The 23,656-nt window shown below is 43.5% G+C and overlaps 1 protein-coding gene across 5 annotated transcripts; it reads right to left on the reverse strand.

The window, feature by feature from the left end:
* Positions 1 to 2,806: 2,806 nt before the first annotated feature.
* Positions 2,807 to 22,282, reverse strand: LOC307244152 (poly(rC)-binding protein 3; the record flags this gene model as incomplete). Of its 5 annotated transcripts, none has more annotated exons than XM_080019211.1 (12): positions 2,807 to 2,861; positions 5,460 to 5,629; positions 6,210 to 6,262; positions 7,995 to 8,073; positions 11,762 to 11,803; positions 12,854 to 12,928; positions 16,495 to 16,623; positions 18,108 to 18,239; positions 20,495 to 20,611; positions 20,896 to 20,928; positions 21,548 to 21,571; positions 22,208 to 22,282. In XM_080019211.1, 12 exons carry the CDS (start codon positions 22,280 to 22,282, stop codon positions 2,807 to 2,809), a joined length of 984 nt encoding a protein of 327 aa, XP_079875337.1. The 5 variants fall into 5 exon arrangements, with proteins under 5 accessions (XP_079875337.1, XP_079875336.1, XP_079875335.1 ...); XM_080019210.1 differs by having other exon boundaries at positions 7,995 to 8,070; positions 12,779 to 12,928; XM_080019209.1 differs by having other exon boundaries at positions 12,779 to 12,928.
* Between the last annotated feature and the right edge of the window lie 1,374 nt (positions 22,283 to 23,656).

Raw genomic sequence — 23,656 nt, forward strand, 5'->3', positions numbered from 1 at the left:
GACGTGCTGTAGCAGAACAGAAAAGGCTTGCGAAATCACTGTTCTAGGAGTCACGTGTTGATGGCGTTTCACTTCAAAACCTCCGCTCGCGCCCGTCCTGTTCTGGGTTCAGCGCTTTTGAGTGACGCTTTAAGTATCGCCCCAACCCGTCACGCGGCAGATGAATGCAAATTCAATGAATACAAAGTGTTTTGTAATTGGGTGGCGAACCCGACGAGAAAAGCATGCTCGTTTACAAACCTGCGGTATGTGCGAGCGCGACCTTGGGTGTGTTGCTTTACCAGAGCCTTTCAGTTCGGGTTTACGCCACTGAAACGCAATTTCCCCATATAATGGAAGGCGAGGTTATTCAGTTATGTTTGGAATGAAACAGGACAGATTAATATAATGCGTTTCTATTTCCAACGGCGGGTGAAAAGTCATCGACTCGTAATGGATTATTATTGTAGGTATTACATATTTTCTTCCTTTTTTTCTCCCTTTCAATCAAACCTGCGACCATTTGAGGGAAGACTGCATTTCAGGGCTTTTGTTATCGCTCCTGGATCTGGGCGCGGTGCATTGGAGTCGTGGAATGGGTATATTTCACGGCTTGTTTTCATCGCTGTGACCCGCACATTTTGATTTTATATCTGAATGCCCGAAAGCGTCTGCATCTGTTTCTCATGCAGGCGATGTGTGGAGGCGTTATACAATAATAACAACAATAATAATAATAATAATAATAGTAATAATAATGGGTCTATTATGACAGTGATCATTGGTTCCTGAATTCTCAAATTCAACAGTGTTATGAAAAAATTGTTATTTTATGTGGAATGCATCTTGTGTCTTATCTTGTGCATGCAAGTCAGTTTCAACTTAAAATATGTTCTAAAATCAACAATTTGAATTGAATCTTTTTGTTTTCTCTTGAATTGCCTTTGTTATGTTGGCCTTGTTGTGTGGATCAGGGTGAAATAAAGTATATGCATTATTTTTTTATATATATATATATATATATATATATTTTTTTTTTTTTAAGCCATCCTATCTTTTGATCCAGCTTTTACTTTGCATCAAATTACATTTTAAATGTATTCAAATAAATAAATAAATAAATGTAAAAAAGAAAAAAGGATTAAATAAAAATTAATATATAGTTGAACATGAATCTTATGTCGCTGCTGTGCAAAATTCAAAAAAAAAAATGCTGAAATTTGAAATAAGTTCAATTAAATAAATTGATTGATGAAAAAATAAAAACAGTGAGAACAAATTGACAGTGTTTGACAGATGGGTCAGAGGAAGAAGGAACGGTGCAGGTACATGTTTAAAGTAGATACTATAAATCCTCACTGTTTTAATCAGTGGGAGAAAAAAAGTCAGTACAGTCAGATACAGAAAGGGAGGAAAAATAAATAAATATAATAAAGAAAAATGCACTGGGACGAAATTACATAGAGCCCATTACAGTGACGTCAGATGTCATAATAGAACAGTTGAAGGAAGAAAGGGGGAGATGGGGAAGGCAAAGGGGAGACGGGGGAGGCAGAGGGGTTAAAGCAATAGTGAAAATTGGACTTTATTCCGAAAATTATTATTATTATTATTATTATTAGCATTGATTGAGCAGTTTGACTCTTTCTTGAGATTCGGTTCTTGACGCGTCACGAAGGGTGAAGAGTCTTAAAAATGTTTTTTTTCGAAAGTCTGTTGATTTCGTTCAGACTTGAGGTTTTGTTTAGATGTTAGTCCTCAGTAATTATTTTCTAACATTCACTCGCTCGCCAACTCTTTTGCCGGCGTGATTCGTGACTCCCAAGTCATTTCCAAGATTTGTTGTTGCTCGCTACGACCGAATCGTTTGCGATTCTTGCATCACTAACTATTAGAAGGTCATAATAATAATAATAATAATCAGAATCAGAAATACTTTAATAATCCCAGGGGGAAATTACTTAAATAATAATAATAATTATTATTATTAATAATAATAATAATAATAATAATTAATAATAATAAGATAATAAGCACAATTCTATGGGTTTGTGACATTTTTTTTAGTGATACACAGGAAAGTGGCGCCGTGCCTCGGGATTGTTTGTCAAAATTAAATAGAACCCGTTGCAGTGACATCAGATGTCAGCCTAGAACAATTTAGGAAAGAAAGGAGGAGGAGAATGAGGGGAGACACAGGGAACGTAAAACCTTCTCAAGAATATTGTGCTGTCAAAACATAATATGGTCTGACCTTCTGGTGTCCCCGAAATGTGGGCAGACTGACGGGTGGAGATCTTGACACAAACATCTGTACAGTATCTCTCCGCCATCGCATCACTCTTACTCCCAAAAGCAATGTGTCAGTTAATACAAACGTCGCTTTTTCCTTTCATTATTTTTTATACATCTCCCCCTTTTTTATGGATCAGTTTTCAAGACTCGAGGCTCAGTGGCGGGGACGTCCTGCGGCAGGCAAAGCCATTTTAAATCTAGCACACGACAGAGTGGAGTAAAAAATAAAATACAACAATAATAATATGCTTAGAAATCGGGCATGCATTAGATAATAACATTTAAGATTTTGAACAAACACACCTGGTAGAAGAACGATAAATAAAAAAAGGTTTTTCCGTTTTTTAGTTTAGCTTATGCTTGACTGTACATCGCAGCTTCCACCTCGATGCAGAACGCCAGCGGGTGAGTCAAGTGCTGCAAAGAGCACACGGGAAAGGGAGAAAGGGAGGGGTCAAAACGGTCACGCGTGACCATCGCGTCTTTGAAGTTTGGCGCCAACGCGGCCGGAGTTTTGGGGTCCCGGGCCGCCTCAGGACGTTGTCATGGACGACGGGTCGTTCCACATGGCGGCCACGTCCCTGAACCTGCCGGTGGGGGGGGGGGGGAGAGCAACATCCGTTAGTTTTTTACCTCCATCCGCCTCCCTCAGTCTGCATGAAAAAGCCTCAACACGCGGCTTCGCTCTTCCCTCGTGCCCCGAAAAAAACAGGTTGGCTTTGAGGTGTAGGATGCCGATGGACATCTATGGAATTCAATTTCCACCCCCCTGAGCCGCTGGCCAAAAAAAAAAAAGCATTGTTTGCCGTCTGTGTTGATAAGAAATTAAAGGTTTCATTGCAAGGGAAGAACACAGAGGGAGACATAAAAGAGAAAAAGTGAAATGGAGAAAATCGACAAATTCATATTTATTAGCAAACTGTTATCCAGGGGAAGCTGCTATAAATGGGCTTAGCCCTCCCCATATTGTTTGAGAAATAGATGACAAAGTAAGTTAGAATTGAAATACCCTTGTCAAGCACATCTACCGATCAGCCACAACATTAAAACCACCACTAATAAATAACCACATATTTTGTATCTCCCCCTTGTGCCATCAAACCAGCTGTGACCCGTGGAGGCATGGACTCCACAAGACCTCTGAAGGTGTCCTGTGGTATCTGGCACCAAGACGTCAGCAGCAGATCCTTTAAGTCCTGGAAGTTGTGAGGTGGGGCCCCCAAGGATCGGACCCTAACCCCTCCCATCCACATGATGTAGAAGAAAAGGTGATTCATCAGACCAGGCCACCTTCTTCCATCGCTCCTTGGTCCAGTTCTGACGCTCACGTGTCCATTGTAGGAGCTTTCAGTGGTGCACAGGGGTCAGCATGACTTCACAGCACTAGACTTCACTCCTCTTGTCCATCAATGAACCTTGGGCGCCCATGACCCTGTCACCGGTTCACCAGTTGTCCTTCCTTGGACCACTTTTGGTAGGTACTAACCACTACATACCGGGAACACCCCACAAGACCTGTGGTTTTGGAGATGCTCTGACCCAGCTCTAGCCATCACAATGTGGCCCTTGTCAAAGTGGCTCAGATCCTTACGCTTGACCATTTTTCCTGCTTCCAACACATCAACTTCAAGAACTGACTGTTCACTTGCTGCCTCATACATCCCACCCCTTGACAGGTGCCACTGGAACCAGGTGATCAATGTTATTCACTTCACCTGTCATTGGTTTTAATGTTGTGGCTGATGTGGTGTGGTGTGTGTGTGGTGTCTGTCCTCTTACCTCATGTCAATAACTACTTTGAAACAGATTATTTTGGTGAAAAAGCAGAAAAACAAAACAGAACACAGCGTGCGATTAATGTCAGGGTGGGGCTGGAGCAGCCTCAAGCTCTGCATATCACTCTGCATATCAGCGGCACGTTGCATTAACTACGTGGTGACACGCCCTCATCAGATTTATTTTGCAGATTGCAGAGAAACTCCCGATTCCTGAGTTGTTAGTTTGGATTCATTCACGGCGAATGAATCACTTGCGAGTGTTGCCTCCCCAACGCCCAGTGCAGGACAAAATAGTGTGAGGGTGGGGCAATAATTACTGATCACTTATTGAGTAAAATTAAGAATTTCTTCCTTGTATAATTTTATGTTTATTATAAAACAGGGGTCTCCAATTCAAGGTTAATGGGAGCCACATTGAACATCAATGGAAAAATGAACTATTTTTTAAACTGTATTAGTGAATTCCATAATAATACGTCTGTTATAAAAAAAGAAAAGTAATCATAAAATAAACGTTACTTCATTCTGTTTTACATTCCGAAGAAGAAGTGAAGTAAAATTGTGTGGATTAATTAAACGGTGCGATTGTAAAATACATTTGCGACCAGGTTTAAAAATATATTATGAACATGTAACAGGCCGCATTAAATAATTGTCTCGCGAGCCTGTGGTCTGAGAACCCTGCTACAGATAAGGGAGGGGGCGGGGCTTATCACAGATAAGGCGGAGCTTGTCGCGTTGCGTCACAGCTTTTCCTGTGCTGAATCGCCAGACTCTCCAGGAATGAATGGACTTCCCGTTTGATGATTGATGTCGGATTTGGTGTGAAGCCATAGAGGGTTGGATTTGGAGGCTTTTAAAGGCTTACGTCTGGTTATTTATTCTTTACTCAAACTGAAATGGCACTCGCAGCAGCAGCAGAAGCAGCAGCAGCAGAAGCAGCAGAAGCAGCAGAAGCAGCGACAGAAGGACCCGCGGAGGAAACTCAACTGAACTGAATTAAATTGTTATCGTCTGGCGGGTAAATCTGATTAATCTGTCACCGACACCGATACTGTGGACGTCAGCCGGTGAGTCACAGCAAGGCTCACTACGGCGGAATCAATGGTGAAAAACAAACAACAAAAACCACAGTACTCGGAAACTAAGAAAATCCCTTACTTTACACCTTACTTATGAATGCACTTTTATTATCTTTGACACAGTAACTTTTAGAAACCTTGCGTTATTCAAGGGGTTTCTATATTATATGATATTTTTCTAATGGTGATTTCTTACTGGCTGCATTATATTTCGATTTTGTTTGTTTTTCATTCTGTGAAGTTCTGTGATTCATAAATATATTATTATTATTATTATTATTAATAATAATAATAATTGTATTATTATCACTTTTATTATTATCACCTGGCGTTGATGAGGTACTGGGCCAGGCTGATGTTGGCTGGCGTCCCGGTGATGGTGATCTGCCGCTCCGACGAGCCCTCCATGGCGTTAGCGATCTTGATCTGCGCCCCGGACATCTGCCGAATCTCATTTATTTTGGTTCCCTGGCGGCCGATGATGCAGCCTATTAGCTGGGACACAAAGAAGGAGAGAGAGAGAGGGAGAGGGAGAGGGGGAGGGGGAGGGAGAGGGAGAGAGAGAGAGAGAGAGAGAGAGGGGGAGGGAGGGAGAGAGAGAGAGAGAGAGAGAGAGAGAGAGAGAGAGAGAGAGACTTAATGGCCCCCTTTTTCCGGGTATTTTGCGTTTGAGCGCCGGGCAGAATCGGTGGCTTATGAAATGTAATCGTTCAGGAGGATGAGGTGCAATTAATTAATAACGTCCTGTGGTCAGCTGTGCTGCTGCAGGGTGTGTGAATAGGAGTTGACAGCGCTCTAATATACAATCAGAGGCTTTAATGGACAATTCTTTACTTTCAAACTTTGAAACTTTGGCAGTTTGAAGTCTTAGATTCACCAAAAATGAATTACAATCGATCTATCGATCTATCTATGACCAATAACTGATCAAGTCATTTTTAGCCATTTGAGTCTAGCACGCCCGTCCTCTCTAATTAAGCCGTGATGGTGATGATGGAAAAAGACGCAACATTTTTAGCCATTTGACTTGTAACCCCCCCAAGAAACGCCGCAGAGTGTGCGCGGCTTCACTCACGTCGTTGGGAATGGTGAGTTCATGAGTGCTGGCCTGGGGACTCGCATCCAGACCTGAGGCGGGGTCCCGGGAATCAAACACAGGGGACAAGGATTGAGAGCATATGCGTTTACATTCAACCTACATTTTCATGAAACTCGAAAGCCCGGCTCCACGCCCCATCTGAAAAACGCATCCAACAGTCGCTCGGTTCCCCCGAGCGACCTTCGAAAATACAGTATGTCGTGGAAAATGGGAGAGCTTGTTTTTTTCCAGAACAACGAACAGCAAGTAGTTTACCCAGCTGGACATTTACGTGTTCATAAATAACAGTTATATAGTTATAATATGTTTGCAAAGGTGCGAATAAATAAATAAATATAGAGTGTTGATATGGTGACATCCAACATCAACCTTAATAACATAATTATTTAATAATATTAAATAATTATGTTATTAAGGTTAATGTTGGTTTGGAATTGAACACAAAACAACGTAAATAGATTACAAATATTATATGTAACCTATTTACGTGGTTTTGTGTCCAATTCCGATAAAAAATATCCCGTGACCGACGTAACTTCCGCTCGTTCTTCTGGTAGAAAATTTGAACACATCCCTGAGCTTCGGTCGGACGCGGACGTCTCGAGGAGAGGAGGCGGAGCTTATCGCAGAGGGGCGGAGACTATCGCAGCGCATCACAGCTTTTTGGCATGGGGAGTCCGACTCCCCGTAGGAATGAATGGACCTCCTGTTTGTTGTCGGCGCTTGTCGGATTCGGTGTAAAGCCGGCGAAAAGGGACCGAGACGCTCATTCCGAGAGGAATGGCTCGGTGACGGAATATTTACAGGTCTAATAAAAACAGATCCAAAGCAGAACAAGAAATTGGCTCACTTGAACACGAAGAGGCGTACTTTCCTGGGTGTTTACAGCAGAATCGATCGCTTGGTGATGGAATATTTTACAAGGGTGTGTGAAATAACGTCTCACAAACAGCATATTTTAACATCTCCAAAGCAGAACGAGAAATTGCTCTCTTGAACACCAAGAGATGTACTTTTCTGAGTGTTGTCGTCTGCCCTGCAACGTTCATAGCGGGAAATGAATGGGAAGCGGCGTGCTTTGGGTTCCGATTGAGTTGGTTCCAGTGTGGGGTGTCGCTCGGAGGGCGGGAAGGCGTGTGACGCGGATGCACGTCTCAGGAGACAAACGTGTAAAGGGGGTGCGGCACTCGGCCGCAGACGCGATCCATCAAATCAGCGCCGACATGTTTAAAATGGTAATTGCCGCGTTCCTAAGAGCGACGGGAAAAGGAAGCCGATGCCAAAGACCATTCAAGTTATTTCAAAACAAAAGAACAATATCATTCTGACATGCAGAGGCAAAACCGTCCAAGGACGACCCGGTCGTTTTTTTTGTTTATTTCTACGCTACGGTGAGATGCTCCCATCTCACTGAACCCCGAGGTCGTCATCTTGAACGCAAAGCCCGGAGCCCGTCCCCGGATGGAGGCATCCGTCTTGATTAACGTAACCCCTCCCCCCAAAAAAAATAAAAAAGGGTTCAAAAGGTCCCACTCGCTGCCCTTTCTCCCAGAGTTAGAAATGAATGTACAAAAAACAAGGAAAGCAAAGAGGACGGGAAAGAAAACACCGGGGCGATGCGGTCATGCTGTGCAAACAACATAGTTAAGGACGGAGAGAGACAGCAAGAAGAAAGAGAGAGGGAGAGGGAGGGAGGGAGGAGGTTACTACAGAGACAGAAGGAGGAGAAGGAAGTGTCCGCAGGGCATTGTGGGTACGTACCAGGGAAAGCAGGGGTGGTCTGTCCGAGGGGGGTAAAGGGGGTTTGCTGCATAGCCAACTGGTGGAGCTTGGTCAACTGCTGAAGGGTTAGGAGGGACAGGAGAGCTAAGAGGTTATTGATACCAAACAGGCCACACCCAGCGGTGAAGCCAAATGAAAACCAAAAAACCAGAAACAGGAAGAACAGTGAAGGTGGAGGAGGAGGAGGAGGAGGAGGAGGAGGAGGAAGAGGACACAATGACACGGTGGTGGAGGACAAGAAAGTAAGAGAGGCAAACAAAGAGACAGAGAGAGAGAGAGAGAGAGAGAGAGAGAGAGAGAGAGCGAGAGAGAGAGACGGACGGCTGTGGGGGTAATAAGGAGGTGATGGATTTGTGTTACTCTAGTTAATTTAGCTCAGAAGTTATTATCATTAATATTATTATTTAGTTTTGTCTGTTTCAGGTGTATGTGGTGTATTCAGCAACCTGATGATATCTCACATTTTTAGATTTTTTATTGCCTCTATTATTGTTTTTTTTTATGAGAAACCTATATTTAACCTCTATACCTGTAATACCTAAAAAAGTTACTGCTGGTCGATAGGGACTAGGACGCCTCCCCAATCTGTCAGAGTGAGAAGTATTTTCTTAGAATATTTATAATATTTAAAATATCATGAATATAAATCGTGCTAGTGTTAATTGAAAAATAAAATCTTATTTTGTCGCATTTCATTTTGTTAATCTTGTTAAACAATACACCCAGGGCAGGAAACAGGACTCAGAATTTCCTGTTTCAGTGACAACGAAGTGGGGTATCATGACTTCAAGGGCAGATGTCAGGTAGACCTTGTTTTGTTATTTTCAAAACCTTTTTAAGATGTTCTGGAATACGAAGTGGAGGTAAACACACTGAAACACACATCTTCCAAACAAGGTCTTACTCAGAAGGACAAACAGCAAACCATAAGTTCTGAGTTACTTAGATTCATAGAAAGTTCTGGCCAACGCTGAGTTTCTACAAGAATCGTCGTCTTCTCGGTTTCTCATGTTCTCAGACACTACATTTAAACTGCTGTGTCTGCATGTTATATTATTTTATTTAATACGACATCTCACTCTGCCTCTGGTTTAATTAATGAATCGGTTTACTGTTGTGCAGCAGCACTACAGTGTGTGTTGAATTGTGCAGTACTAAAATGTGTTGCATTGTGGTGCAGCACTACAGTGTGTGTTGAATTGTGCAGCACTACAGTGTGTTGCATTGTGCAAAAGCACTACAGTGCGTTTTGCATTGTGTAGCAGCAGTACAATGTGTTGCATTGTGCAGCAGCACTACAGTGTGTTGCATTGTGCAAAAGCACTACAGTGCGTTTTGCATTGTGTAGCAGCAGTACAATGTGTTGCATTGTGCAGCAGCACTACAGTGTGTTGCATTGTGCAAAAGCACTACAGTGCGTTTTGCATTGTGCAGCAGCAGTACAATGTGTTCCATTGTGCAGCAGCAGTACAGTGTGTGTTGTATTGTGCAGCAGCACTACGTGTGTTGCATTGTGCAGCAGCAGTATAATGTGTTGCATTGTGCAGCAGCACCACAGTGCGTTTTGCATTGTGCAGCATCACTATGTGTGTTGCATGATGCAGCAGCAGTATAATGTGTTGCATTGGGCAGCAGCAGTACAGTGTGTTTTGCATTGTGCAGCATCACTACGTGTGTTGCATGATGCAGCAGCAGTATAATGTGTTGCATTGGGCAGCAGCAGTACAGTGTGTTTTGCATTGTGCAGCATCACTATAGAGTGTGTTGTATTGTGCAGTATCACTACATGTGTTGCATTGTGCAGCAGCACTACATCGTGCGTTGCATTGTGCAGCAGCACTACAATGTGTTGCATTGTGCAGCAGCACTACAATGTGTTGCATTGTGCAGCAGAGGTACAGTGCGTTTTGCATTGTGCAGCAGCAGTACAGTGTGTTGCATTGTGCAGCACCAGTACATTGTGTGTTGCATTGTGCAGCAGCAGTACAATGTGTTGCATTGTGCAGCACCAGTACATTGTGTGTTGCATTGTGCAGCACCACTACATTGTGTGTTGCATTGTGCAGCAGAGGTACAGTGTGTGCTGCGTGTGTGAAATAGTTTCAGCTGGCACATGACAGTTAATGATGTATTGATGGAGAACTTGCTCATACTTTCAAAGTGTAAGCGCATAATTCATTAAGAATGGTTGTCAGCAGGCCTGTGCGGAGACTTAAAGAGGGGCAGGTGCTCAAAGTAATAAAAGAAAAGGGGCATGGAACTAACCCCGGTTCTAGCCATTTTGCCACTCTAGGCAAAAGGGAGGGGGGGGGGGCGGACAGTGACTGAGTAACTGTTTTTTTGTTTCGTTCAGTAAGGAAGCAGACCACACTGTTCACATCACGGATCTGTGCCATCGCGGGCGCCCCAATTCCTCATGAATATGCATATCTTGCCCAGAAGATCCGTTACCTCGATGCCCATTCACGCTTAAAAAAATTAAATACTGTAAAAGCACCTGATTAAAAGGGCACCATGGACATCAAGGGGCAAAGGGTTAGGTGCTCTGGACCCCCCCCCCCCCCCCCCCGCCAGTGCCTGGTTGTCAGTGCGCATATGTACGCTCAAATATCACCCCCAGGTGGAGTTGCATGCCCCCCCATTTATTTTTGTCCAAGTTACTTCATTTTGCCATATTTTATACTTGTGAAAACAATGGTGCCTCCGCCTCTTAAATGGAACGAACAAATTCCAGCAAAATGAAGGAGCCAAAACCAGAGCTACTCTCCTTGTCAACAGGACCAGGATATGATTTTAAGGCAGATCCTTCACCGTGTCGTTTCAACCGTGTCGTTGTCGTGTGTTGTTATTATTAGAAATCAAAGACCCCATCATCAGGAACACAGTGCCGGGTCATTAAAAACGCGTGCGTTGACTAGTAAAGGGGCTAAAACTCAATTTGACATCCGCGTGGTCCTTTTAAGTTTCCACTCAAGTGGCAACACTCAGCGGTACGAGCTGGTTCTACAACACAAGTGCCTCGTCCCTTCCTCTCAGCGTGTTCTCCCCGAGCGAGATCGCCCCCGTCCTCCATGTTTGTCACCTAATCCCCCGGTTGACACGGACGGCACATTTGTGCAAATTTGCACAACGGCCCGGAAGACGGAAAACCTGGAAAACCTGGAAAACCTCGCCGAGCCCTGGCGTGACACGACCGTACCTTGGCCGCCCCCCGTATAAGACATGTTTGGGGGCGGAGACCCCTCCTGCGCGGGGAAAAAGGGTGAGACGGACGCTCGGGAGCCGCCCTCATGAAGGTTGTGAAACGTGGGCCGGAAGACGTCAAACCCCTTCACTTGAGTAATTGCTACGTCAGCCGCGGGCTCTAATGGCATCAATCACCGGCCGGCTTTGCATTAACGGATGTGACACGGGACGGCTCTGGAGATGCTCTCCCGACTCGGACGGATGAAGCGGAATTATAAATGGAGAGCAATCGTCTTTTGCCGAATCGGGGAGGTGTCCGCGTCGAAGGGCTATTTTTAATACCGCCGACGACGACTCCTCGTTCCGCCATCGACCGGATCAACCAGGCGGCCTTGTGAGCGCGCGGACCCCGTTCTCGTTGCACATCTTTAATGATTATATTACTTTGCAAATTCATTTCTAAATTGAAGGGACGGTCAGCAACTAATCAGCGTCAGAGATGTTGTGCATTGATTGCTCTTGACGATTTATTTTACTGGCGAGAGAACGGGGGAACTCACATCTGGATGGGGTATGGCGTATTGTCCCTGAATTGTGTAGGCCTGGAGGGATAGAGGAGAAAAAATAAAAAATAAAATACAACCGTTAGGGAGACTTTTTATCATCAATCTTCATAAAATTTGTTTTATTTTTTCATGTCTTCAATGGATTTAATCAAAACAAATAAAAGCATGAAATCAATCCTGAAACAAAATTAAAATATGACGAATGGTGTATTAAGGCGAAAAAGAACACACACGCATGCACTATTTCAGTGTAATATTTCATTATTCAAACGCTCAAAAGGAACCTACATGTTCCCTTATTAATAAAATGACCCATATAAATAATAATTGCTTAAGCTATGGACCTGCGTGAATACTGCATTCTGATTGGTCACAGGGTGTCCATTAAATAAGGATATACGGACACCTACGGACACCTGATAAGTCATTTAAAATGACTGCCCTGACAACTTAATGGGCTGTTCAACCCATTATAATGGGGCCCCTGGAATCCTTTTTTTTTTTTTTTTTTTTATGTTTTCAACGTTATATTTTAATTGCTTAAAACTGAAAGTGTCGCTCAATGTCCCTTTATTAGCAAAATGATCCATATACTGTAAGAGTTGCTTAAAAAGAGACTACTGTGATTAAGGGCTATAAAAAAAACTCTTAACTTGATTTAAACCGTGGGCCGGCGTGAATTCTCGTGAAAGCCAGTCAGAATACTCAATTCTGATTGGCTGGAGGTTGTCCATTAAATTATGAATTAGGATATATGGACACCTGCTAAGTAGCTCCGCTCAAATGCGCGCCATTCAAAATGACTACCCCGACTACTTGTATCTCAACCCATGGGTTTTAAGGGGTTTCTGCGACTCCATTAACTAGGATCCCACCCCGCCACCGTTCAACCACTCTACGCCCCAAAAGACCCCCCCAAAGGTCCCCCCCAAAAGACCCCCTCCGTCCGCAGGTTTTGTCGTTGGGTGCCATGCAGTGGGATGGTGAAGTGGTAAAACCTGGTGCACTAACAGGCAGTGGCTGCTGCTGCTGCAGTAAAAGGCTGATGGTGGCTGGCGTGCTCGCTGCCACAGGCTCAGCTCTTACCTGGCCGCCCGAAAAAATGACCGGGGTGGAGGCGGGCTTTGGGCGGTAAGGGATGGTGGCACCTTTGGGTGGGGACTGGGAGGAAGGGGAACAACACAGAGAAGCAGAGGAGGAAGAGGGGGGAAGAGGGGGGAAGAGGGGGGAGAGGAGGAAGAAGAAGCAGAGTGAGGTGTTGACGTGTTGGTCAACATTTCCTCTTCCACGGCACTAAACCACTAAAAACATCAGCAACGTGGAGAACGGTGATTATTATTATTGTTATTGTTATTGTTATCGTTGTTATTATTATTATTGTTCTTATTATTATTGTTCTTATTATTGTTATTATTATTATGATACGATTCGGTCGTCACAAACAAATATTTTAAATGACTTTTAAATGAGTCTGGAGTCACTGACAAAACAGGTTGAGCTTTTCGCCATAATCCATATTGAATGTGACTCATTCACTCTTTGCATTCCACCAAAATAAATCATTTTGACGGAATTAAATGAGCATTCCATTTGCAAACTCAGAGCCGAAGCCGACTCTCCTGTCTCTCGCTCATCGTGCATCAAACCGACTGAGTGAAACAGTCAAAGCCTCAGAAAACCGAACGGCTCATTTTACCGAGGGACTCGCCAAGAACCCGATCTCGAAAAAGACTTGAACCTTTCGCCGCGGCTAATAGTCGCCACTATCAGATCGAAGCTTGTTCTGATGGAGCTGCTGTTCTGTCTGGAACCGATGAATTACATCAATTAGTGCAGCCTTGCAATTTTGATCGTGCAACACAAGTGCTGCATTATTTATTTTTATTTACAATTAAATTAAATGTTATTTTTTTTAAGTCCCTGTTAAGTGAATTCTGTGTTTTTTATTTCAAAACACATCATCTATGTTGGAAAGTTATTTCTAAAAAACATGTGGAAAAACTTTTTTTCACGATGAAACCTAATTTTATATACTTAGTGATATTTTTAATCATTCAAAATTGGTTGGGTGCTTAATAACACAGTTTTCTGTTGTGTAACAAACTCAGAACACATGTTTATTATTATTTTTTTTTTGTTTGTTTTTTTAAAGTGCCCTATTAAAAAAAATATTTGATTTGGTATCTGGTTATTTCCAGTGGTGGAAGAAATACCTCAGAACTTTATCCTCAGTAAACGTACAAATACTCCCAAACACAAAATGACTCGACTAAAACTACCACTTTGACATTTCTACTCAAGTTATTACTAATTAAATGTAGTTAAAGTATTAAAAGTAAAATTACTACAGATCAGTGCTCATACAGATCATTATTATAATCTACAATCAAATATTATAGGAATTTACAGATTTAGGGATATGGAATCCAGTCCCTGAGTTTTCCCCTGCGCTTTGGCTTGATTTTTATACACACGAATATAAATCCAGATTTTAAAATAATAGTTCCCCGTTCACTTAATTTGATTATTGGGACAGGGACAGGGAGGGGGCGGAGGGAATGCTTGTTCTTGTTTGCTGTTCTTCTTTTTTGTATTGTTGCATTTGTAAAATAAAAAATCCTAAATAAGATTTTATTCAAAATAACACTATTCTATTAGAAATTTAGTGGAGTAAAAAAAAGTATAAATATTTGCTTAAAAATGTAGTGCAGTAAAAGTCGGAAGTCTCCGAAACTGAATATACTTAAGTAAGTAGAGATACTTGAAAATGCCCATGAGTACAGTAACAAAGTACTTTTACTTTAGAAATTTCTCATGAAAGATTCATGTTGTTGGATGAAAAGAGGAGGAAACTAAAATAAATAAAACATTAGTATTTACAGGAGGTGGTCTGCATGGGATTTAGGTGATTATACCTAAATCATAAGGTATAGGCAGTATAAACCAAGAGGATGCATGTTTATCTTTTTCTTTTGTTTTTTTTTCAATCCCCAACAAATCTGCAGCATCTGGGAAAATAAAATCTCATTCAGTGACAAAAAAAATGTAGTTTGTACGCTCCCCACAGCCTCTGGCCGGTCCCTCACCGTCTCATCACTTTGGTGTCTGGACTAAAATGCGGTGATTTCAGGGGATATGACAGAAATGTTGATTCCTGCACAAATACGAATATGAATAAGCCCCACGCCGTCTCGGATGAAAACCCACTGTGGGGCCCGTCCTTGCTCAAATGGGGCCTAATACGAATATAATCATCACGATTTTAGACAATAAGCGCGAGAAGACATTTGGGCCTTTTTTTTTTTTTTTGGGGGGGGAGGGGATCACGCTTCAACACCACCGCCACGAATCCATGGGCGTCGCCGGTTAATCAGCCAAAAAACAGCTTGTGGTCCCTTAACAAAATCTACAAAACCCACACCTGACTGTGTCCGCCGATTGAATCTTGATCACACCCAAAATCCCTCGGCGCTGAGCAGCGTCCGGGGAGGAACAGGCAGAGCAGGTCCGCGTGCCAGGTGGTCTTCGGAGACGGCGAAGAAAGGGACGCGGTTGGCGACTCGAGTGGTAAAATGACGTTAAAAGGCGGCGGTGAAGGCGCGCACGCGGGATTGCGCCGTGAATCGAGAACGCGATGTGACCGCGCCCGGGGCCCCCTTTATTTTCCCACCTGCTGTTTAACTAGATCCGTACCGAGACACCTAAATGTGGATGAGGACCTCCCAGCACGGGCCTTTGCGTTTACGCCCCGCGTTAATTCGGGAGGTGGACTGGCCACCGGGGAAGCGATGCCGCCCGACGGCCACGACTCGGCTTTCCTTTGCCGAGGGAGGATCGAAACGCGTTCCGATCCGGTCGGGTGAGGTTTTCAACCCGTGGGCGGATTTTCCCCCACGACCATTGTGGACAATTTGCACCTGGCGGAGATCTGATCCCGGTGCGAGCCACACCGCCTCCGGGTGTGTTCCGATGCCGTAGCATTCCCATTGCATTTACACCTGGCATGAACATGCGCATCTCCTTTGCCAGATCAGATATCCAGGTGCAGACGCCAGGTGTGAAAGGGGCCTATCAGTGAGAGAAGTGATGTAATACATGAAGGATTCCTGGAGAGGAGACGGTAAGGTCCCTCAGGGTTACTATAACGGCTGAGTGTCCTGGGCCGGACTTGATAACCCCAAACTAGAATGTCACAATGTTTTACAACACAATGCACACAGAGCAAACCAGCCCTTAATGACTTAAATGTATTAATCAACATGGATTTCAAGCGTCCCACAAAAGAGAACATTTGAACAAATTCTACATATTTCTTTTGTTTTGTTTTGTTTTGGGGAAAAAAGCTTTTTGCCCGTCATGGCCAGTTCAGACGAGAAGGTCAAGACCAATTTCATCCCTGTGTGTCCACAGCGGACATTCTGTTGCAACAAAGCATGCTAAGTGTGTTAGCTCAATGCATGGCTGCAGAGGGGATTGACCTGCCTAGCTCCACCTAAATCGTCCAAAACAACCGCAGCCCCCCGTGAAATGGTCGTAGAGTCAACAACAAAAATGTTTTCTCTCGTCGTCATAAATTATTTTCCATTCAATTCGTGCCTCCGGCTGTTGATTGAAATACTTATATACTGTATCACCTAATATGTCCTAAACTGAACACACACACGCACACACACACACACACCCACGCACACACACACACACACACACACACACGTATTGTACTCTACCTCCAGCATGACCACACAGATTTGTTTGACACACTGGATAATGGCTTCTGGGGTCCCGGAGATTGTCACTGCGCGCTCAGTGGAATTGGGGAGCATGTCCCCCGCCACCTGGACCTGGGCTCCTGTGGACTGGAGCACAGTGCGAGGGCAATGTTGACATGAGAAAAATGAAAACCCAAAGCTACAACAAGGCTGTATTAGGTTGTGAACTGGGTCAAGTTAATTCCGCCGTATACAGCAGATGTTGCATATGCATGAGTCATTTGTCATGTTGGAAGCACTTTCGGAGTGTGTGTGTGTGTGTGTGTGTGTGTGTGTGTGTGTGTGTGTGTGTGTGTGTGTGTGTGTGTGTGTGTGTGTGTGTGTGTGTGTGTGTGTGTGTCATTTTCTCAGATGGTGCATGATCTCCATATGAATATATCTAATGTGGAAATTTTGGACAAAGTCAGTCCAGCAGTACTTCCTCCACACAGTTTATAGTGACAGAGTGATTGCATCTATGTGAATCTCTAAATATCTTATGACCATAAATTGAGTTTCAGCCCGTTTACTACACACATTGTACATTACTCCTGAGCATTTTTTTTTTAATATAATAATATTTATTTTAATATCAAATTTGTCCCTGATTTCCAGGTTTTAGACAATTCAAATGATGTGGTGAGAAACCAACCTTAAAATTAAAATTCATATTGTTCACATGTGTGTGCTGACTAGTGAACGTGTTAAAAATCAAATATGATCCTTTAAAATCTGTGTATTGTTTGCAATATGCATTCAGACAAATTAACTTTCAACAGAGGACCAAAATAAATAGAATCTGATATAATGTCCCATAATGCCCACTTAAATCTCTGCCATATTTAAGGATTCCCTCTAATTCCACATGATCATGTCGCCATCTTGCCAAAATAGTCTCTATTATATATTTTATATTATTATTATATTATATTATTTTGCAGAAATAATCCAATTTGTGGACTTAACTCCAGGGGAGTTGCTTTGCCTCCCTCTTATGGGAAGGATCCTCTAAATGCTTCCAGGAAACCTATTGTTTGGTCACGGAGGTCGGACTGTTACACAAGTCACCACTCCTTTAAATGATGGCGGGCTTGCGGAAATTGTCCTGTCGGACAACTTGACGGCGCCACGCGCTTCCACGCCCTTTTATGGGTCGGCCAGATTTGGCAGCCTGTCCCTGCCGTTCTACCTGCTGCATCCACCCGTTCAGGTGTGTGCAGGCTGTTGGTGCTTATTGTGAGGTTGCGTTGGGTCGGGTTGGGTCTGCTCTTCTATCCAACGGGCGGATTCAAGCTCATCGCTCCTATATCTCTAGCACTTTGAAGTGCCTATGTTTGCCGTACACCTCGCCGCGAGTGTTGAGCCCTAGCGTCCAGACGCCAAAGGATGCAAAGTAAATAAAGATCCTTTGAAAGTAAATCTAAGAGTTGTTCGTCAGAAGAAATGCCGCCAAGTATTGAAAATCCCGCTCCGTTGCCGAACTCATTCCGAGTTGCGCTGTTAGTTGGAAAGGGGAACCACGCAGCGAGACAGATGCCGCCGCGTTGTAAACACGGCGTCGATCGCCCTCGCGGTTTCCTAACGCCTCGTACCTCTCTCATCTCTTTTATCTTGGAGCCGCCTTTCCCGATGAGCGAGCCGCACTGGCTGGCCGGCACCACCAGCCGCAGGGTGACGGGGGGCTTACTCGGCGCTGGGCTGTTGCTCATGGAATTGATTATGTCCTGGAGGGGAGAAAGAAAAAGCGGAAAAATACATTTTTCTTTTTCAGGCAAACTCTGCCTGGTGCGAGACCCAGATTATCAATGCAGGCCACCGATCGACTTTGGGGTTTTTTCCACGAGTAAATGAATGGAGACGTCGATGGGAGAAAGTTGGATTTCGTGAATGCAAACTTTGCAACTTAGTTTTGTTTAGTTGTTGTTGTTTCATGTCTTCTGTCTTTGTAAGGTAAAATGATGGTCTGTCCAAAGCTCCAGATAGTGACGTGAGTCAAGTCAGACTTATTCGTGAAGTACTTTATCACAGGTCATTTCAAAGGACTGGATATTATATGATATGATATGATATTATTATATGGATTTTTATATTAGTCCTTTCCCGGAAAATGACCTGGATCTATGACATCATCATTATGTACCAAAGTTGAGTTGAGTCAAGCGGAACGATGTCCTCCAGCACTGATCTAGGCGGAGGATGAGGATGAAATGCAAAGAAACAGAAACTTAAAATGACATTTTAACGTGGATGGCTGAGCGGCTTGTGATCGTTTACACCAGTTCGTCCATGTTGGGGGTACATCGATTCTACGATGTCTAATTCTATAACTGAATCACACCGCTTGTGATATAGAATTACGTAACTGCTCCCGCAAAAAAATATCTATCTCCAGTAACATGTTTTTATTATTGATCTCATACTATTATGATTAATAGATCGGCAAAGATGAGGCTCTTCAGAGAGCTGGTCGGTCAAATCAATGAAGGGAAAAATAATCAAATTCACCTTCAGCCAATCATCCGTGTGCTCAAGCGGAAGACCACGTACGTGCACAAATGTACATTCAAAAATGTTATTCGCAATAACAAACGTCCGTAATTGAATAAATGAATGAGAGGTCAGCTCTGTCAAATTTGTTTTGTTTTCGATAACGTAGGAGACATTTCTGATCCCCCAGAGGAAGTGTCGCCAGTTTTCAAGGACGCCTTTAAATGAACCTGCACAGTTTCAAAAGTTCCATCCCAAAAAAATATATATACAAAATAAATAAATGGATAAAAACGCCCACAACATTAATTTCGGCGGAACCCGAGCAGAGGAAAGGGCATTCCTGTCACCGGCATTAGGTTCGGTGAAGGACGCTGCGGCTTGTCCTCGTTACGCTCAGGACCACAGGATGCCCAAAGATCTTGGTGCACTTTCGGTAATTGGGCGAAGCCCTTGCAGGGTCGCTCGGGAGCGCCGAGGTTTTGAGGATGTGCCTGTTGTTTCGTCATCCATCGCGTTAGCGCGGACGGACTGAGACCCGCGCGCGTCACCTGGCACGCCGGCCCGAAAATGGTGCCAAGCAACGACGGGCGCCGAAAGTCCGGCCGATTCCAGGAAGACGGGATCATAATCACCTTGCAACGTAGGAAGGAACGTTTTTACACTATTTTCTGGAGATTCGTCTCTTCACGAGCGACTCAGTAAAGAAAAATAAAAAAAATAAAATAAAGTTTAATTTTCCGACTCTCTGTTTGTTTGGTGCAGTCGGCGTACCGAGTCGGAGGAGTTGTGAATGGATTCTCTCAGGTGAATCGTTCAGTTCTGTCGAGGTTGTTTATTGCGGAAGAATGGGTTCAGGAGCCATCGCCTCCGCTTGGGGAGCGTGCGTGACTCACCCGCTCTCTCCGTTCAGGATTGGGGTTTTTTTTTTCCAGTTGGGCCTTACGTGCTGGGCTGCGATCACAGTCACGAGTGAACGGCCCTCAAAAGGGAGTGACTCGCGACTCCCGGGTCATTTCGAAGATTTGTTCGCTACGGGCGAATCGTTGGCGGGTCTCGCCCGACTGAGTGATCCACAGGGAGGCTGGGTGTTGGGGTAGGGGGGCTATGGCCGCACCCCTGATCGACAGCTCCCCTTTATCCCACCTGGACTCAGCTTCAATGACCAAATAGAGTTGCAGGTGGATGCGTGGGCTGGCAGGCGTTTCCGCCTTTCCACCGGTAGGGGCTTGACTTAAGCGGCTGGGGGTTTTCACGTGACTGGCTTTTGAAATGACCTGGCAACGAGCACCTTCCTTCCGAATGTACCAAGCCCCGTTTGGCGGCCGAGCCGTCTTTGGAGGAACCCGTCGCCTTCACACTGACGTCCCTGACGTCCCGTCATGAAAACCCCACAAGGCAACTGTTGACAAGGTGTGAAACTCTCCAGTCCATCTCCACGAACACAAATGACAAATAAAATCCGTTAATAAAAAAATCTGTTTACCGATACCTCTTCAAATTTGTAGGCAATCATAGCAAAAGCCTTAAAGATGGCGTCCGTGGGGCCGGTGATGGTGACGATCCTCTCGGGGCAGTTTCCCTCAGAGATGTTGATTCGTGCCGAGCTCTGTGGAAATATTTAAACATGAAACATCCACAGGACAGAATAACACCAGTTTTTTTAAATTGTCCCGGCTCCTCATATCTGACCCCATGATAACAATAATAGAAAGTTTGGGATGAGGATACAGTGCTATTGTTTTCATTTAGATATCCCTTTTTTCAGCCTTGTGTCTGGGTTTTTAAGTTGATTTAAATGATCAACAAAAGCTTGTTGACTTTCAGGGAGCCCCCAAATTGACTGAATCTAGCCAGATTTATAACAGATTTTATATTTCAACTGAAACCTACCTCCTCACGCATCTTTTTCACCGTTTCCCCTTTCTGGAAAGAAGCAGAAAGAAAGATACATAGATAAATACATCGATGGATAGATAGACAGATAGATAGATGGATAGATATAGATAGATAGATAGATAGATCGATAGCTACTTTATTCATCCCAGGAGGAAATTTCAGTGTCATATCAACTCAAAATAATAATAATAGTAATAATAATAATAATAATAATATTAAAAATAATAATAAAGCAAGAGAATAAAAATATAAAAAATTTATGGAAATTTGTCAAATAAACCTCACCATATATTTTCCACTAGAGAGTGGAAAAAATATGGCAATATACAATCAACCTGTTCATAAACAATGAATATAAACCTTAAAAGTACCAAAACAAGACAACAATAAAGTATACCATACGTTTAAGCAGGAACAAGAGAGAATTTGGCAACGTGCAGTAAACCTAGAAGTTAACTAGAAGGTAGGGAATATACAGAATTATACCAATATACAGGATAATTTAACCAAAAATGTACAAGATATTTAAGATAAACGTGGCAATAAACAGCAAACCAGAAACATAATCCCATTAATATATACAACTCAACATACTGTGTATGGATCTTAAAGGGAAAAGGGGTGTGATGTGATGAAACTGACGTACCTTTCCAATGATGCTTCCAACCTCCTGCAGCAAAAAATAGAAAATATTAATTTAATATTTAATTTAATAATTCATCCGTTTTTTATCAGTGTGAGAAAAAAGAAAATAATCGGGAGAAGAAGTGCTTAAAAACCTTGGACGCTCTCAGAAAAGTCTTCATTAAAAGCGGTGACATGAAGCTCAAACGCGAGTACAGCCCTGTCAGTCCTGACATGGTTGAATTTTTTAAAACAAAAGACGGTGTAGTGATGAATTGTATGGGCTTGAAGTTTGGGCTATTACTTAGTTTGATGCTGCCTCATACGGTTGCATGTCATAATAACCCATCTCTCTGTGGAGACGAAAGCTTTGACTCTTTTTTTTAAAACTTGGTTCTTGACGTCACTGTGTAAAAAGGGTCAATTCAATTCAATTTTACAACCCCCCCCTCAGAAAATTATCCATCTATGCATCCATCCATGCATACATCCACCCATCAATCCATCCATCCAGCCATGCTCCCATCCATGCATCCATCCACCCATCAATCAATCCATCCATCCACCCATCAATCCACCCATCAATCAATCCATCCATCCACCCATCAATCCATCCATCCATCCATCCATCCATCCATCCACCCATCAATCCATCCATCCATCCATCCATCCTCCCTCTTACCTTTCCGTGCATGAGGAGACGGATGGTCAGGGTGACGTTGAGTCCTCCCTCCGACTGGACTTTGGTGGGCTCCATGCTGGGTGGGGTGAGGCGGGTGGGGGCGGGAGGCTGGGGCACGCACGTGGAGCGGCGGGAAGTCCTCTGGAGAAGGAAGGAAGGGAACGGGATGGTCCGGAATCCCACCAGTCACCTGCCAAGGCACAAAATATTCGGATTTCAATTTCTGGATTTGAAATAATGATTAGTGATGAACCTCAAGCAAAGTCCATCCCGACCTCACGATCTAGGCCTGACACTTCTTACTTTGAAATAATCCCACGGCACTAAACCGCTTTCCTCTTACCCACTAAAAAAGTCAGAAACATATAGAACTGGGCGCATCGCAAACGATTCGTTCATGCCGAACAAATCTTGACTCGGAATGACTCAGAAGGAGTCTGGAGTCACTCATCAAAAGAGTGTGACTTCAATTCACGTACTGAAAATAATTACCGGGGACGAAAATTCCAAAAGTTCAAGGTAAAAAGATGGTCCAGGCATTTGGCATAATTCATATTGAATGTGACTGTTTTACACTTTGCGCCCCGCCGAAATAAATCATTTTGACAGAATTAAATGATTCTTGTGAGAACTCCATTCAGAGACTCGGAGCCGAATCGTTCATTGTTCGTCCTCCCTCGCCCGACGTGCGTTGCACCAACTGAGCCAAACCAACCAAGAGTCGGACGAATCAAACAAATCAAAATCAACTCATTTCACTGAGTGACTCGTCAACAACGGAATTTCAACAACAACAAAAAAAATGAGCCTTTCATCCCTACGAATGCTTCTCGCTTTCAGAGCGAAACTTGTTCGGCTGCGGCTGCAATCCCGTCTGGAACCGATGAATTAGATACGTCAGTGCAGCCTTGCAGTTTTGATCTCTCGAGAGCTAATTTCCATTTTTTATGGTTTTTTTTTTAATGTGAAATTTTAAACATTTTCACCGGACAACTGCTGATTTCTTAGCACAGTGGTTGAAAAACGCTTTTCGGGAAAAACCTCTCCTTCTCCATCATCACATCTGCGGTCTGGATTTATGTTACGTTTATTTTAGTACATTGTTTTATTTCTCCCACAAAACAAAGTTCACACCGCCAGCGACAGCCGGTCTCTTAACTGGTATCAGGCCCAATCATACGGCGTCTGCGAGACTAAATTGCCAGCGCTTAGCGCCTCAACAAATTATTATATCGAGCGCTCCGGCAAATTTCCTCATGATGGATTTCCCATAATATTCCTCCACGAAAAGTGTTTACTGTTCTCCGAAGCCACGGCTGCTGCACAGAAAAAGGGTATTTAATTATAACTGTCTGTGTGAGAGTGAAAGCGGCATTTTGTTAAAGTTGCAACCGTTTGTCAGGTAGGAAATGGATTCTATCCTAAATTGAAGGCTGACGGAGGGTGGTT

This window comes from Zeus faber (assembly GCF_960531495.2).
Source record: "Zeus faber genome assembly, chromosome: 18".
Taxonomy (NCBI): domain Eukaryota; kingdom Metazoa; phylum Chordata; class Actinopteri; order Zeiformes; family Zeidae; genus Zeus; species Zeus faber.